This window comes from Barbus barbus (assembly GCF_936440315.1).
Source record: "Barbus barbus genome assembly, chromosome: 6".
Taxonomy (NCBI): domain Eukaryota; kingdom Metazoa; phylum Chordata; class Actinopteri; order Cypriniformes; family Cyprinidae; genus Barbus; species Barbus barbus.
The window spans coordinates 5,435,282-5,452,405 of NC_136734.1; the positions used below are offsets into that span (position 1 = coordinate 5,435,282).

The 17,124-nt window shown below is 34.3% G+C and overlaps 1 protein-coding gene across 1 annotated transcript; it reads right to left on the reverse strand.

The window, feature by feature from the left end:
* Positions 1–501: 501 nt before the first annotated feature.
* LOC306871303 (apoptosis-inducing factor 3-like) lies at positions 502–11,913 on the reverse strand. The gene is made up of 18 exons (XM_079419118.1): positions 11,723–11,913; positions 10,876–10,985; positions 10,609–10,718; positions 9,545–9,589; positions 9,351–9,447; positions 8,269–8,381; positions 8,051–8,137; positions 7,871–7,962; positions 7,377–7,507; positions 7,025–7,140; positions 6,450–6,521; positions 5,974–6,037; positions 4,838–4,914; positions 4,466–4,583; positions 4,263–4,361; positions 4,031–4,106; positions 2,749–2,853; positions 502–1,601 (listed from the first exon to the last, which is right to left on the reverse strand). Exons 1-18 carry the CDS (start codon positions 11,881–11,883, stop codon positions 1,559–1,561), a joined length of 1,716 nt encoding a protein of 571 aa, XP_079275244.1. The 5' UTR covers positions 11,884–11,913; the 3' UTR covers positions 502–1,558.
* Between the last annotated feature and the right edge of the window lie 5,211 nt (positions 11,914–17,124).

The window sequence follows — 17,124 nt, forward strand, 5'->3', positions numbered from 1 at the left end:
TGTTGTCTTGTGCAGTTTACTAGCAGGGCAACCACAGTTCCCATGAGCAAGAGGTATATTGTCACCGTTAAAGGTCAGCGAGTGTTTCAGGCCAGTCCTGGTGCACGGGGTCATGCTTCAGTTTGGGGTGAGAACATTCAAATGACAGTATCGCTTTATTGCCATGGAGATTATACTGTGAATTTGAACTTGAAATACTTGATGGCTGGGAGAATTAAATAAAAGATTCAGCAATTCATGAAGCCTGTCAATAACACGTCCAGGTCATAGTTTACCCCAAAATCATAAAAGAAAAAAAATATATATATATATTTTGCATAAAGAAAATAACGTCTAAAAATATACTGTATTACAGTAATAAGTAAAACATTGAAGGAGGAATGTGCTTAACTCTCGTGAAAATAATGCCCTTAAAATGTGAAAAAAGAAGAAATGTTTATGTATATATATATATATATATATATATATACACACACACAAATTCTCATTACTGTGATATATGTAGAACAACATTTTTTATTTATATCAGGAAATATTAAATACAGTACAACAAATGCTGCTATGATTTATACATAATTTTAAATGAGATCTAAATAAAATGTTTTTTTTTTCACAATTTTATTTTTGCACTCTTATTTTGCATTACAATAATGAGAATTTGGGGTAAATGTTATGAAAATAATGTCACAATGAAAAAAAAAAAACAATGGTCCTAAAAACAGGCTTCATTTTCTTTAAAGCAAAATATTATCTCTATATATATTTTATTTCTTTCAGATTTTGGCTTTGTGTGATTCACCCATCTACCTGTGAATTTTGATATATGTATGATAACACTATATTATACATTGTGATGTATGATAATACTATTATCATACATTATATTTGATTTATTCATAGACATTGACATATGGACCTTGTTACCTTCCCTGAATAATGATCCCACATTAAGATCCTTTGGGAGAGTCTTAATGAAAACTAATGCCCTATGCATATGAATTCTCATGCATCTGCTCTCTCTACATCTACAAACCGCCACAAGCGAAGCTGCATATTTTGATGTGAGCCAGACATCAGCTTTGTTCTCGTTCCTGTAGCCAGGCTATTCGGTAGAAAAAAGTGCAGTCTTATTGTTTGAATGTATCTTCAGTTAACAGCTATATACAAAGTCACGTACAAAATGAAATATGACAATTCCCCTTAACCGATCTCCCGTGAATATTGTTTACAGGCAGATGCTTCATGCAAAAGAGTCGACCAACCTGCAAGAGAGAGAGAGAGAGAGAGAGAACTGTCCCGTCTAGTACAGAGGGTTAAAAACCAGGTATGGCTCATTTGTTAGTGCTGTGAACGGATCCAGGCCCGGAGAGGTGACACCTCACGGGAACGAGGTCCTCGGCACGGCCCAGGTGCTCTGGTTAGGACGGCGTACGTCTCCCATCTAGTGTCCCACTTAACCAACTGCAGCTGCAGCACTAAGACTACGTCTGTTACAGGAGATCGTCCAAGTTTGGCAAGGAAAACTCAAGGAGTTTGCTGTGCTGAGCCGATCACATCTTCACTGTGAGCCTTTGTCGATCAACCATGACATGTCTCCTGTCCTGCAGGAGAAAATAATTCAATGCAGAATTTCAAACATCAGTCAATGTCCTTTCTAGTTAAGAAGATTCAAATGCAAGGAGTGTGTGTCAGAGTTATAATCATTAACTAAAACTTTAAAAAAAAAAATTGTTAAATGAAATTAATAATAAAATAAAATAAAATATTAGGTGAAAATCTTGAAAGTTCAAACCGACGTACTAAAATTACCAACTGAAAAACTAAAACTAAAATAAAATAATTTAAACCCAATTTAATATGATTTTTTTTTTTAAAAAGAGTCAAAAGCAAAGAATTTTAAACATCAGTTACCGTCTATTCTAGCGAAGAAGGTTAAAATGTGTCTGTCAGGGTTATAAACGTTAACTAAAACTATTACAAATGTTTTTGTTAACTGAAATAAAATTAAAAATATTAGGGAAAAAACGAAACTAAATGGAAATTATAAAGTGAAATTTAAAAGTTCAAGTTAAAGTAAAATTATTGAAAAACGTACACCGAACTAAACGTACAACGGGCATGAAAATAAACTAAAATAATCATATTTAATATATATATATATATGCTAAAAATTAAATTAAAATGTAAAAATATTAAAATAAAAACTAAAAATATAAAAATTAAAGCCAATTCAAAATAAAAACATCTTGCTGTGTTAACAATTCTAAAATGACACTGGTGTGTGAGCAGGCCTTGTGTAGGACACGATGCAAAATAACGTAGGTCATGTTCTCACACTTGCCAGGTTGAACAAACATTCTTGAATTAAGAGTAAATGCTTTTGAATGAGGCAAAAATAAACTCATTGTAATGGGGATTTTCTCATGCTCTGTGTTGTAAACTGAAAGAAGTCTCTTATGCTCACCAAGGAGGCATTTATTTGATCAAAAATGCAGTTAAAAAACAGCAATATTATGAAATAGTATTACAATTTTAAATAACTCTTTTCTCTTTTCTATTTGAATATATTTATTCCTGTGATGCAAAGCTGAATTTTCAGCCTCATTACTACAGGTGTCACATGATCCTTCAGAAATCATCCTAATATGCTAAAGAAACATTTGTTATTATAATCAGTGTTGAAAACAAGTCTGAACTGAAAATCTTACTACGTCTGTTGTTTTCTGTGAAACTAGAAAATGTTCTTACTCCACATCACGTTTCCTAATCGTCTTTCCAGAGCCAAAGACTTCTGCAACCCGTGACACAATGGGGTCGTAGTTCATACTGGCCACGGCCACCACCTCCTCACTCCTGTAATCACCGCAGATTAATAAACACAACACACACAGCTTGCATCAGCTGCACGGGAAATACCGTAAGAACTCTGCTACAACTGCAATAATATAGCACAATATTAAATACTTCTATAAATCATATAATAAAACATTTTTACATTTTCTGAAGTAAGCCGAGTTGTGCTTGTCCATGCAAAACTCACAGTCACAATGCAAATAGTTGCCAGGGCATTTCTAAGCAGTTGCTAAGGGGGTTTAAAGGAATTGAAAAAATACTATGGAAGTCAATGGCTACCAGCAACTGTTTGGTTATTAACATTCTTCAAAATATCTTCTTTTGTGGTTTTGTACAGCACGAGGGTGAGTAAATGACAAAATGTAGATTTTTTGGGGGGCGTGGACTATCCCTTTAAGTATGTTGCAGTGTGTTTGCATAAAACACTAACTCTATATAGGCAATATTATAACAGTGATATTTGCCTTAGCAAGTGATGCCCAATAAATCTGGCTATTATTTTGATCTATTTCTTTCATCTGTGAGATTAAGATCTTTTTTCACTTTGATTTTATTTATTCATTTCACTTTCTAGCAGCTGGAGATTTATTACCACAGCATCCCAAGAGTCCTGAGTCATTAAGGCCAGTTTCAGAAAATAAGAATAATGCGTAATGAATAATGTGGATTCTATAAATTGTACAGATGTTGTAGAGATTATGTCTAAAAAAAAAAAACATAACCGCATAATCTTTGCAACGATTAACATAATTAACAATATCCAATATTAATCACAGAAACTATAGTTCAGTCCCTGCAACTCATTTTAATCAGAGACTCAATAATGCTTTCTGAGCAACTCACTTGTGTAAAATATTTATATATTTTTTTATATTATTATTTTGAAGTACTTTTATCAGTTACATCAATAAAACGACATGATTTATTCATAATTGTATGAGCCCCGTTTAATGACTACATACTGTTGTTTTATTAAATCATAAGACACTTAGAATAAAACAAAACAATAAAAATATATGATTATTGCAATAGTATAGTACTATAAAATAAAAAGAGTACTTCACAATAATATATAACAATAATATCATATCCTTATCTAAATTAGAACTGATTTTTGATCTGATCATTTTCATTTTATTTAACTAAATTTAGAGAAATAAGAATAAAATCAACTCACTTTGTGTAGAATGCCACAAATTTGAGCTCATCCAGATCTCCCTGGATGACCACATCATCAAAGCCGTCTCCATAACCTTGACAATAAGATTAAAAGCACTTGTGATGCATCAGAGGAGCACTGACGCTGAAACTACGTCAGTCATTTATTTAATCGAAATGAAGTGTGGCTTTTTTGTGTGTGTGTGTGTGTGTGTGTGTGTGTATTTTTAGTACAAGACATTTGTCCTTACCTGCATATCGTATGCTTTTCCCAAACATTGCTGTCCAGAAATAAGGCACCGTTTTAATGTCTGAGGCCTTTCCCATCATGCTAAGGGCAGCCACTCTACCTGTGGTGGAAGACCGTGTAAAAATGAATGAAATATTATTCATAAACAATGGCATCTCTGGTATAAGCACATAAATATACATCTCAATGTGCTACAGGTCTTACCGTGTACGTGAGCCATCTGCCAGTGGGGTATGTTCCCCTTCTTATTGCTACGTAGAGCAAGAGGAAACGTTACCACATCACCCCCAGCAAAGACCCCGTCAATGTTCGTCTGCATGGTCTGAAACGGTTAAAGGTATATGTTTTCATACGCGTTGTACTGTAGCTTGTCCTTTTGTAGCTTATTATCATAAAATACTCAACGTCAATGTACTAAAACAACAATTTATTACTGATACAGTAGACATAAGCATGGGCAGATTAGCACAGGTTGCAGAAACACACATGCTCTGAATGGCAACAGATGTTAATGTGCTAGAAGATACAGTAACAGATGTACAGTACGTATGGAACAGCAGTGCAGAAAGACTGAACCTTATTGACTGGGATGAATCCTTTGGAGTCCATGTGCACTCCGCTCTGCTTTAGGAATGCTGTGGCTGGACTGGAGCCTAAAGACATACACACACACACACTCACTCACTCACGATCAGGACCCCAGAACAAATTTGTATTTTATATTGGGGCATGTTGTCACATGTGTTTTAAAGCTTTGCTTTGCTTCATGAATAATTTTGTATTTCATAATTCTTTTACTGTTTAAATCTTGCTGAAAAGTTTAGTAATGTGACAACATGTCCCACAATGTTCAGTGAATGTATTTTTACACACACACACACACACACACACACATATATATACATATATATATATATATATATATATATATATATATATATATATATATTAGTGCTGTCAAACGATTACTCGCATCCAAAATAAAAGTTTTTGTTTGCATAATATATGCGTGTGTACTGTGTATATCTATTATGTATACATAAATACACACACATACAGTATATATTTAGAAAATATTTACATGTATATATTTACATTTATATAATTTACTTTATATATAAATATATTTAATATACAAACATAACATTTTCCTTAAATATATACATGCATGTGTGTATTTATATATACATAATCAATATACACAGTACACACATATGTAAACAAAAACTTTTATTTTGGATGGGATTAATCATTTGACCACTAATATATATATATATATATATATATATATATATATATATATATATATATATATATATATATATATATATATATATATATATATATATATATATATATATATATATATATATATATATATATATATATATATATATCCATTTTGGGGTCAGAATTTTTTTTTAAGAAATGTATACTTTTATTTAGCAAGGATGTGTTGAATTGGTCAAAAGTGACAGTTAAGACTTAGAATGTTACAAATTTTAAATTTTAAATATATTAAAATGGAAAAGTTATTTTAAATAGTAAAATTATTTTCACAAAATTTTGATCAAACAAATGCTGTATTAGTGGGCAAAAGAGACTTGTTTCAAAAACCTTAAAAAATTATATTTATTATTTATTTTTGTAGCCAAGACTACAATGGGAGAAAAAAAATGAGAGGCCAAATTTCAGTAATCACACAGACTCACCTATGCCAATAACACAGACGTCAGCTCTCAAGACTTTGCCACTTTTTAGAACCACTTCTTTTAACTATTGAAACAAAAAACAGTTTAACATGTATGTCATAGTTGCCAATTTTCTTTCCACCATGACTTATAATACAGTGTACAAATCTCATTACGTTATTTCTTTAGGAAGAAATAATTATCAAAGTGTAATTTCATAATAGGTCACAGTTCTGCTTATTCTCAATTATACATTAACAGTTTGCTGACTGTGTGCCCACTTGTGTTATGAGTTCTGGCCTTTTAGCCCAGGGCCAATCCATTATTGCAATAGCAGTGTTTGAAGATATTCAAAGCTAAGCAGTGCTACTGTGAAAGCAGATGTAATTAATCACTCTACAGGAACGAGAGCAAGAGAGAGAGAGAGGGACAGAGACAGAGAGAGAGAGAGAGCCCTACACTTCACTGAACTCTTGTTTCTCTCACTTTCATGATACCTGTCCATTATGCCCTCGCATCTCATACACCTCGTTCAACATGTAGAACTTCACCCTGTTTGACTCGAACAGCTGAAGAGAGAAACAAAATACTGCTTGAATATACAGTAGGTTTAATGTGGTTAATTCAATTAATGCCAAAGCAAATGCAACTGATTTAACATTTACTAAAATATATTGTCAAAATGTAATAATTTTGCTTTCTAAGCTTCAAAAGTTCATATTTACTCAGAATATATACACCAGAGATCCCAAACCAGGGCCCCATGACCTTTGATTTGGCATTCCATGCCAAAGAAAAAAAGAAATTGATTTATAAATTTTATTTATAATTGATCATTTTGTTTTCATATTTTTTGCAATATTTTTGAAATATAGCGAGTATGAGTGAATGTCATTTTTTTTTAAATTACAATATAGATGGGTAAACACAACCCTCAATGAACTTTGATTTTTGAACCTTCATAAAGTAAAAGTTTGGGCACCTCTGATGTACACCATTTAACAATTATTTAATGCTTAAATCTTAATATTCTTATTTATTTCATTCTATATATCTAGTTATTTTCTGTCACCTTCATCAAGGTTTTTCCCACTTTCTCTCCGAGTGCTTTACGGAACGGCACGGCCTCTATGCCAATCACCGACACTGAGTGAGCCTTATCTGTGAGAGCTGCGGCCACCTCCATACCTGAACACAGGACAGTGCATAATAATCATTATCAGAGGCCCCAAAAAAATATAGACACACCTACATGAAAAGTGTGCTTGAGCATCTATCTTTAGAATACGTGTCACGTGGTATTTAGTTTTCTAATGACACGGGTTCATCTTAAATTGTGGCTTAAATGTTTTAACACTTTTTGGAGCTATTAATTAACTATACAGAGAATACATACATTATGTAAATTTCACATCAGCTCTTACCAATAAATGAGGTTCCAACGATGACAGCATTCTTACTGCTGGCGAGTGTAGCAATGCTGTTGGCATCTTCTGGTGTTCTGAGGTGAAACACATTTCCCACATCTTTGCCTTTGTAGCTCAGAGGTTTGGGTCTGTTAAAGATACAACTTATTAATTACAAAAAATTAAATGCATTTCTCTTTCTTATATACACTACTCTTCAAAAGTTTGGGACTGGTAAAAAAAATATGTTTCTGAAACACAACAACAGAAGTATTATTTTATTAATACGTATTATTATAGTATTTTTTTTTGCAGAAACTGAGAAAGGTTTTTTAAAGAAGAGCAACTGATTTTTTATTTTTTTTGCACCGGTGTATTTTTGTTCAGTGTTTTGATCAATGTAATGCACCCTTGCTAGATAAAAGTGTTAACTTCTTTAAAAAATGTAATTAAATCTTACTGACCCTAAACTTATGAATGCAGGATCATTTGGTAGCTGTAGTCATGTTTACCTGCTCCCTGTGGCAATGAAGAGTTTTCGATACTCCATTATAAAACCATCCCGAAATGTCACAGTCTGTGTCTTCACATCCACAGAGACAACCTGTGACGAAACATATGGCAATTTATGTAATTCTGCATAATAATTTGTAAAAATGACAGATTTAGAAAAAAATATATAATGTTCTCACCTCTTTCTCTAATAGTATCTCTATGTCGTGCATCTGTAAGAAGTCAGATGAGCGCAACTGAAGCTGCTCAGCTGTGCTCTCTAAACACTGAAAAAAAGAGGGATGGGCATCAAATCAGTATTATATTTGCCAAAAAACTAAAATCTTCTGTTGGAAAAGCAGTCTTATATTCATTTGATATGGTAAAACTTTGCTCCCACACTGTTCTATGTACAAACCTTACTCAGTTTAGGCCTGTCGTAAGGTAGATGTTTGTCCGTGGTGCACATGACTATACGGTCAGTGAAACCCTCCTGCCTCAGAGTCTCAGCGCACACCAGACCAGCAGGACCTGAGTGAGAACATCAACAAGGTCAAGGACAAGAGGAGGTGGCACCTTCATCTTGAGCGTTAACCTGAATATAAATGCATGAGTTTATTTGATGCTTTGGATGTTATCTTTTACACTATATAAAGTACATTTCATTATCATTATTGTACATTATCCAGATTCATCACCCACAATTAAATAGACAACAAGGTTTATCAGACTTGAAATAGCTAACCATGGGTCATTCTAAACCTAGGCTTAACAATGATTGAATTCATTAATGGGTATTCATAAGCTTATGTTTCACTTTGTACATTCAAAAATGTGCGAGACTTCCGGTTCATTAGCCGCTGAAATAAGTTAACGAGAAGAATAACAAAGTGCAGTAATCGGTAAAAGTGTTTGCACTACAAACTAGTGTGTTCATAATTAAGATAATGCATAAAATAATATGGTAAGACACACCAGTTTGCAATATCGAGTGGCAAAACAAGCTAAAAAATAGCTGGAAGCAAATGAAACCGGAAGCCAGATCCATTCAACTTAAAAATGGCCGCACCCAGCCGCCCACTCTTACGGGAACAATAAGGTTATAGGCTAGCAGAAAGCTACACGTATAAACTGTACTCTAAACACCAAGGATGAATTCACTAAAGAGTACACATGTTATTTCAGTGCAAAAACTGTATATTATTACCAGAAATCCAGTTTACCCACATAATGGCACGGTGCCATGAGTATTTTAAATCACTGTCGTTCTTTACAGGGTAAATAATCTCTGTGTACATTGAACCTATTGCATGTAAAGAAGTCAGCACTATTTGCATGTCGCAACTAATTTTTTGTTCAAATTGAAGATAAATGTCTGTAAATATAGATGCATTCCTGTAGAACAACGCAGACAGTGTATGGAAATAAACAACACTACCTAGTGAATTCACCCCTATGTTAGTGCATTTTAGTCTCATTTTATAACATTATGGCTGCAACCTGATCCGATAATGAGAATGTGGCTGAATCCAGTGCTGGAATGGATGACAGCTGAACATTTTGACATGGCCTTTGACCGCCGCTGAGTCTGAAGAGCCTGTCAGGAAACAGATGATTCCCCACATCACCATTACAACTGCTGTTAAATATAACTCTCTTTACACACGCACTCCAGAGAAAGAGAGACTCTTCACCTGCTTGTTTGCTCTGATTATCACCTTCTCCTTTTCGACTCTGACCTGAAATAGTGGGAAAAAATTAATTGACATGACAGATTATTATTACATAACAGAGGGATTATGAAAACACCCCCACGGCTTAGTGATGACACACATTGAGGTTCATTTTCTCTCCTCTGATGAACTCATATATCCTCGGGGTGTATAAGAAGCATGTACTCCCTCTGTGTCTTTTTGAGAATATGCTTTTTTTTCAATTCAATAGGTCTCATTCACTAGTTTTGCATAAACCTGTGAACATTTCCAAACAAAAATCACGATTCATCAACTCACGCTTATATTATTTTCTAAATATTGAAATATTGGATCAATTTAAATCCAAGTCAAACTGCAAATGCACTTATATCACAAGCCAAAGCCTAGTCGGCTTACAAAAAATTTATACAAGTAAATAAATCAATAATTTTTTTATTAATATATAATATATAATATACATTTTATAATAAAATGAGATACCTATTTTGTATAAATCTATCAATAAATATCAATTTATTTATAAATAATAATAGTATTAATATATTATGATTCATCAGTAAATTCACACTTATATTGTTTCCTAAATCACTAGCCAAACTCCTTGATGGTTTAAAAATATTTATTAAATAAATAAATACAAAATATTATTAACATATGCTAATGATATTATTATATATTATTCATTTTATATAAATAAATGCATATTTATTTGTATATAATATATATGAATACATTATGAATCATTAATAAGTTCTCACCTATTGTTTTATAAATATAGGCTCAAATTTAAAATAACTGCAAATATACTAAAATTACAAGCCAAACTCTTGGTAGGTTTAGGCTTAAGAATTTATTTTTTTAATTAATGCATAAATTTATTATCATATATGATAATACCTTGCAGATATTATGCATTATATTATAAATAATGTATTTATTTTATGCAAATCAATAAATACTTTTTTACAGTCCATAAGAACAAGCAGACGCAGTGAACGTTCGGAGAGGGACTTCTGGAGAGGTTGAAGAGGAATGTGTGTTACCTGGAAGGTAGGCAAACTGTCTAGGCCAGGAAAATCCTCAATATCGCCCGTAGTGATGTTAAAACATGCCCCATGCCATGGACATCGCACATGCCCTTTTGATAGCACACCTGGAAGAGAATAGTTTTTAAATACACTCTGATAGAGCAATCTGTTTTGCTATTTGATAAAGCTTGTCTAAGTGTGTTATAAAATCCTCTGAGAGCTATTGGTATCCCAAACTATGGAATGCAGAGGACCAGGAGTGCTCTACAGGACGTCCCTCACCTTTGACCAGTGGAGCCCCATAATGTGGGCACTTGTGTCCCATGGCAAAGAATTCTCCATGTTCCTCAATGAGCAGAGCACGACCTGCCCCCAAATCCACCTCACGCATTCTGCCAAACACAACATATAAGATCAGCACAGATCTAATATCCAAAACTCAACCCAATAGATACATTGAAAGGTTACAGCTGATGTATGTCATTTATGTGGCACCAAAAGGGAGATAAAAACTGACATTCATCGGCATTAAGAAACTTTACATAATTTTTGTGGTTTTTAGTTCATGTTTCCTATCTTTGATCCCAATCTATATGCTAGCGTATTCTTGAGATTGACAGTTGAATTTTAGCAGATATATGGGTTTCAATTTTACAGTCTTTCTCTTCCTGAAACACAAACTAAAATATTGATGATATCACTTTAAAGTGAAGTGAAAGTGAAGTGAAGTGACATACGGCCAAGTATAGTGACCCATACTCGGAATTCGTGCTCTGCATTTAACCCATCCATAGTGCACACACACAGCAGTGAACACACACACACACCGTGAACACACACCTGGAGCAGTGGGCAGCCATTTATGCCATTATGGCGCCCGGGGAGCAGTTAGGGGTTCGGTGCCTGGCACCTCAGTCGTGGTATTGAGGGTGGAGAGAGCGCTGGACATTCACTCCCCCCACCTACAATCACTGCCGGCCCGAGACTCGAACCCACAACCTTTGGATTATGAGTCCGACTCTCTAACCATCATTTAAATCTGTTTTTCATTAGCTCTAAATAGCACACAAGCATGCACTCAAATACAGGAACATGACTATTCGGTACTGTATTAAAACCAAGAACTTACTGTCCATTCTCAAGGTCTTTTACATGGCAGACAGATGCCTCTATGTATTCTCTGTGTTTACGGTGTGGCCGCAGTGTCATAGTGTCCTCATCTGAACAGTGTCCCAGAGATCCGTTGGGTCTGCATTCTGAAAATGGACTGGCCTTTCCATTAGGAGACATCAGGTCCACCTCTTTCTCTTTGTCCAAAAGAGTGAGCTCAACTTTGACCTCTACTGCAAAAAAATGCTTGATATAAGTACAAAGGAATAAGACAATTTTCTATACTTTTTTTCTATACAAACTTAAATATATTGCTAACAGTTTAGTAATTGTTCTTGTTGTGAACAGACCTTAAGACACTATAATGTCATGTCTAATGATTTAAAAATTCAAGTGCATTACAAATACAGTGTAGAAATAGCATTCCGAGTTCAAACACAGATTGGAGAAGAATATTGGAAGCTGAAGCACCATTAATGTACGCAGTCTTTATAGAAAGTGATTGTGAAATGTGCTTCCACTACAGTCCGGTCTCACTCTAGCTTTCTCTCTGGCCGGAAAAATGTGCTGAGGGCCTGCTTCTTATGCCTTAATCACACAGGAATTCACACCTGCTGAGTGAAGCTTAATTAAAATCAATGGAAAATCATGCAAGATGACTTGAGCCGGCAGAGGAAAGAAAAAGAAAGAAAACTCGCCTTCTCAGAGCTGGCTGCGGACACTTTGTTTTTTTGAGTCAGAACTGGGAAAATAACATCTGCCAGATCATTTAGTGAACATGCGTATCTATATAGGTTTCATCAATGAAACCACATTTTCATTCCGTTCCCTTATTCAGCCAACTAAAAAGATAAATCTTTGGACATAAATGACAAGCATTAAATATAAAGATAAGGTGTGTAGACTATTTCAGTCAAAGGGCTTCATTTAAGCAATAGGTCCAGTGCTCTAATATCTACTGTCTAATATGTATTTTTCCTCCCATTCCCACTCTAACTAAAGGTAATCATTTTGATTTTAGTGACAGCTCAACAGACACTGGATTTGGAGTCAGCATATTGCTTCAAAATTAATAAATTGTATTCTTTTCAAGCAGGGAAGAGTTTGAAATAGTGATTCTTGAATGCTTTATGTTGGTGATTCTCAAAAAACTGTTCCATTTGTGCCTCATTTGTGTCCCCATAATAAAATTGAACAGGATTCAGAAACGTAGTTATGTTATTTGGTGGATTTAGTTTAGTGTGCAATGTGGAAAAAATACATTAAATAAATTAAAGAACAGGTATAATAATAAATAATAAAATGCATTTATTTTCATCAGAATATTAACCAGATTATTTATATTTTTATCAATTTAAATTTTCTTTTAAAAATATTTAATATTTTTTTAAAAATAAAAAATATTTTTTTCTGTCATGTATGGAACCATGTTTCTGCCATGTGATTAAAAAAGGTAAATGTGACTTTTTCTCTCACAATTCAGACTTTTTTTCTTGCAATGCTGAGTGTTTTTCGCAATTGTGAAATGTGACCCTGGGCCAGTCATAAGTAGCACGGGGATATTTGTAGCAATAGCCAGCAATACATTGAATGGGTCAAAATTATCGATTTTTCTTTTATACCAAAAATCATTAGGATATTAAGTAAAGATAATGTTCCATGAAGATATTTTGTAAATTTCCTACCGTAAATATATCAAAACTGTCCAAAATTTTTATTAGTAATATGCATTGCTAAGAACTTCATTTGGACAACTTTAAATATGAATTTCTCAATATTTTGATTTTTTTTGCATCCTCAGATTCCAAATTTTCAAATAGTTGAATCTCGGCCAAATATTGTCCAACACTGAAAAAAAGGATTCATTGAATTTACTCAGTTTTTTTTAAGGTAAGTGGTTGCAATCGATTTATTTTAGCTACATTTAAATAAAAAATGAATAACTTTCAACTAAATTTATTTAAATGTAGCTCAAATAAATTGTTTGCAACTTCTTACCTTAAAACAAAAATAGTATACATTTTTTCAGTGTATCCTAACAAATAATACATCAATGGAAAGCTTATTTATTCAGCTTTCATGTTGTATAAATCTCCAGGTCACAAATATAAACTTGCAACGGTGAGAAGAAAATATGTATTATGAGATGCAAAATAGCAATTACTTTTTTTTTTTTTTTTTTTTATCCCATGATGGAAACAGGCTTCCATAGCAATGGTTTAACATGTATTAAAAAAAAATTTTAAGTAAAAGTTTAAGTACATATATCAAATTATCATTTTATCTTATCATATTTAATCATATTTATGTAATCAAAATCATAATATTATACAATACTGTTCAGACTTTTTTTTTACGATTTTTGAAAGAAATTAACAGTAATATTAAAAAATTATTATTACAATAAAAAAAAAGTTTTTATTTGAATGTATTCTAATATATAATTTATTCCTCTGATGGAAAAGCTGAATTTTCAGTATTTCATTACTCCAGTCTTCAGTGTCACATGACCCTGCTGATTTGCTGCTTGCATCACCGACCTCCTGGTAATCCTGTCGCTCCGATATTGTATGGTCAAAACAGAATAGATAGTCATAGTCATTTCTTATGTAAGTTTCCAAGCACAGTCACAGACTTCAAAAGGCCACAGTGTCATAGTCTAGCTCGGGCCGTTTCGCCTCTCTCTGCACCCTCTGAAATCCAACACCCACGGTCACACTTTCACAACTGAGTCTTTGGTCAGATGAAAGTCGTTTCAGAGCCCCTGAGTAGTACCCCCTCCCCCAGCCGCCATAGAAGAGAAAGAGCAATACATTGTGAAACATTCGAAACCCAACTCATATTGCACTGTCTAATCCTCTTGAACACAGAGCAATTAAGAGCATTAAAATTCCTCCTGCACTAAAGGAAAGCCACATCACAACAGCAGTCATGGGCCACGTTAACTGACCTATATATATAGAGACACAAGTCGCAATTATTACAGGATTTAATCAACAGGGAGCGCTACACAGACAAAGGGTTTTCTACACAAGTTTGTTCATCACCTGGTTTGGGTTTGGAGAGGCATCCTCCCATGGTGGGCCCGGAGTGAAGCCAGGTGGCCCGATGAGAGGGAAGCCCAGGGTGGGTGTTAGCGATCAGACACACAGGGTGGGCCGCTGGACCTGGATAAGGTAGAGGCAGCGCTGCAGGGGGGATGTTTGGGCCTGTCGGGCCCACACGGCCATCTCAGAGATCAGCAACTGTACATAATACACAGCCTGAGAAAAGACAATGTATAATTGTTGTAAATCTAATTTACAGATTCTTCTTATTCGCCACTGCTTTGCTATAATTGACCAGTGTTTTGGGGACTGAGGTGCTGGTGCCCCCAACTTGCTTAACCAGCAGGACTTTTTTGACCAAGCATCTTTATCAGGTTAGTTTTGCTTGTGAGCAAATCCACCTTACCAGGCAAACATTTAATACAATGCATTTAATACAATTATGCCAGTTAAACTTTTTGATAAGTTAAAGCAATTGGGGATTCAACATTCCCTTGCTCTTTGGATTTTTTTGCAAAACAGAACACATGTAGTTAAAATAATTCATTCTCAAGTCTTAAGACAATTAGTGTGGAGGCCCCACAAGGATGTGTACTGTCACCATTATTGTACTCTGCGTACACTAATGATTGTGTTTCACATTGTAAATCAGTGCAAATTTTGCAGATGATACTACATTGATTGGTGCAAAAACAGATAATAACGAATCGGACTATAGAAGGGAGGTTTCTACACTGTTTGAATATGTTGTACTCATAATCTGAAGTTGAATGTCCTAAAAACAAAGGAAATGGTGTTTGATTTCTGACGGAGGACAAATGCTGTCTTGCCATTGACTGTAATGGTCAGGACATTGAAAATGTTCAATGTTTTAAGTTTCTTAGGACTAACATCTCTGCAATGTTAAAGTGGGACGACAACCTAAGAGGCATTATTAAAAAATCCCATCAAAGGCCTTTTTTCTTAAGACAGCTTAAAAAGTTTAGCTTATCTAAAGTTGGTATGTTAAATTTTTATAGAGCTGTCATTGAAAGTGTACTGACTTTCTCACTTATAGTGTGGTTTGGTTGCTCCACAGCTCAGCAGAGAAGTCAGATTTGTAATATTACTCGGGCTTCTTCGAAAATTATTGGTTGTGATCTTCCCACTATTGATGAGCTCTATGTCTCACGTTTGCAGAAAAAAGGTTTAATTGACATTGGCCTTGCGGGGGGGAATAAATGGGCAGTTTTAATTCTGAGTCAGGTGTTTGTTTGTTTATTTATTTATTGCCAAACACCCTAGTTGTTTGGAATTTGCTTGGTGATCTCATCAACAATAATAACATAGATTAACATACATGCATAAATACATACACATACATAAATCCAACTATACATATATGTCCTATCAATTATAAGGAGTGAAATGCAGATGCATAGATAGAGGACTTAAGAGCATGAACAATCCTACAATAAGTGCTGTTCAGAAAACTAGACTTAGTTTTAATTGCTCTAAGGCATCTGCCTGAAGGAAGAGGAGTAAAGAGATGTCTGGCTGGATGTAAGGGGTTGGCGGATTGTTAACGTAACTGATGATATACAGAGAGTTAAACGACTTGGCACAAGCTGATTGGTTCATGTTGCATATGCAGCCAATGAGCTTAATGCCTTGCATTTATATAGCTGGCTAGCATTCACTTGAGATTCCTGCAGCGCGCTTTCACAGTTTCTCTGAAACCCTCCACCTTCCCCAGCTGCAGCTGTATAGATCTGCGGGTTATTTTTATGCTATTTGTGTAGCAGCAGTATGTCTTAAATACTCATGGCACCGTATTGCCATATGCACTGGCAGTAGCAAGTTCCTGTACTTGCTTGCAGCAGCAGCAATAATCTACAACTACAGCAATAACCAACAGCAGCAGCAATTCAGCAGCAGCGTAGCAGATCTATTCTGCCAAGACCAAATACATTAACACTGTCATATCCATCACCATGCTAAAATCTTCAGAGAGTTGTCATGATTGAAATCAAATAAAATTTAAGTAAAATTTAAGGCAGGAGGCAGAAAACAAATAAGTTTAATAGGTTAGGGTACCTATTTTTTTTTCCTAGCCAAATTTGGACCCATTTGTACATTCAAAGTTAAAATTAATTTGCTTTCACTCATTTAGCAGATGCTTTTATCCAAAGCGACTTACAAATGAGGAAAATAGAAGCAATCAAAACCAACAAAAGAGCAAAAAAAATATTTTTGGTGAAATAATAAAATTCAGTGCACAAAAGATTGCTCCACTTCCATTTGCTGTCTTTACCTGTAATTTGCTACTGGCATGTTACTCAGAAAGTTTTAAATGTCAAAAATCCATTTGGTCATTTTTGTACAGAATGGCCTG

Coding starts and splice junctions, on each gene's coding strand:
- LOC306871303 (XM_079419118.1), bottom strand. CDS start 11,883: ATGTCTCCTAATGGAAAGGCCAGTCCATTTTCAGAATGCAGACCCAAC. Junction 9,590..10,608: donor ACAGTTTGCCTACCTTCCAG/GTAACACACATT, acceptor CCACTATTTCAG/GTCAGAGTCGAAAAGGAGAA. Junction 4,584..4,837: donor GATTCATCCCAGTCAATAAG/GTTCAGTCTTTC, acceptor TAACCGTTTCAG/ACCATGCAGACGAACATTGA.